The 1,030-nt window shown below is 25.4% G+C and overlaps 1 protein-coding gene across 1 annotated transcript; it reads right to left on the minus strand.

Moving 5' to 3' along the window:
- Positions 1 to 299: 299 nt before the first annotated feature.
- LOC124421173 lies at positions 300 to 637 on the minus strand. The gene has a single exon (XM_046956010.1). It carries the CDS (start codon positions 618 to 620, stop codon positions 438 to 440), a length of 183 nt encoding a protein of 60 aa, XP_046811966.1. The 5' UTR covers positions 621 to 637; the 3' UTR covers positions 300 to 437.
- Between the last annotated feature and the right edge of the window lie 393 nt (positions 638 to 1,030).

Raw genomic sequence — 1,030 nt, forward strand, 5'->3', positions numbered from 1 at the left:
AGTTCTGTTCTAGTTCTGTTCTAGTTCTGTTCTAGTTCTGTTCTAGTTCTGTTCTAGTTCTGTTTTAGTTCTGTTCTAGTTCCGTTCTAGTTCTGTTCTAGTTCTGTTTTAGTTCTGTTTTAGTTCTGTTCTAGTTCTGTTCTAGTTCTGTTCTAGTTCTGTTATAGTTCTGTTCTAGTTTTGTTCTAGTTCTGTTTTAGTTCTGTTCTTCAAATTCAATTTTGAACTTTTTCTCTTAATTTTCCCAAAAGCTTAACTTTTTTAATTATTTTCAAATTTTTATTTAAAAACTCTTAAAATCCCATTTTTTCCAAATTTTTTGGTTTTTGCTTTTTGTTAGTATTATAAAAAATAAAAATAAATACAAAAATACAACTAAAAACTACTAATTAAAAACTAAAAAGAAAATGCATTGCAATATTGAGAACAACTCAAAACTACGTAGAATTTTCAGTTTTTAATTGATATTCAGCAGCATCCCGTTCTATATAGTAGGAGGAACCATCAGGATTTTTGCATTTATACACCAATTTACAGCATTCCGGATAGGGTTTATCGGCTGCTACACGTTCTCCACGATTACAGTTTTGTATCCATAGTTTGCCGCAGCTGAAAAGCATAGAAAATAACAACAAATAAATATTGATGCCTTCCTAATGTTTGAAACAAATTCTAGTACGTAATTAATTTTATTATAATTTTTCTGCTGTTATCAGTTAACTGAACTTTTTTTGTTTTGAATTTGAAAGAAAAAAAGAAAAAAAATCACTTTTTTCGCATTTATTGTTTATAAACATTGATGAATAATGTATTTGTGCTAATTAAAACAAAATAGTGAGTTTAAACAAAAAAATACATACAAATAATATCATATTATTTACAAAAACAAAAACTAAAAACAATAACAACAAATAGTTATTGATAGTTTAATTACAATATTGATTTTTAATTCATTAAATTGTAATATTAGATTGCATAAATTGTGAATTTTCTTTTTAAATGGTACGACTTTTTTAAACATAATTTATTC

Source organism: Lucilia cuprina, unplaced genomic scaffold (genome assembly GCF_022045245.1).
Source record: "Lucilia cuprina isolate Lc7/37 unplaced genomic scaffold, ASM2204524v1 Scaffold_3974, whole genome shotgun sequence".
NCBI classification, from domain to species: domain Eukaryota; kingdom Metazoa; phylum Arthropoda; class Insecta; order Diptera; family Calliphoridae; genus Lucilia; species Lucilia cuprina.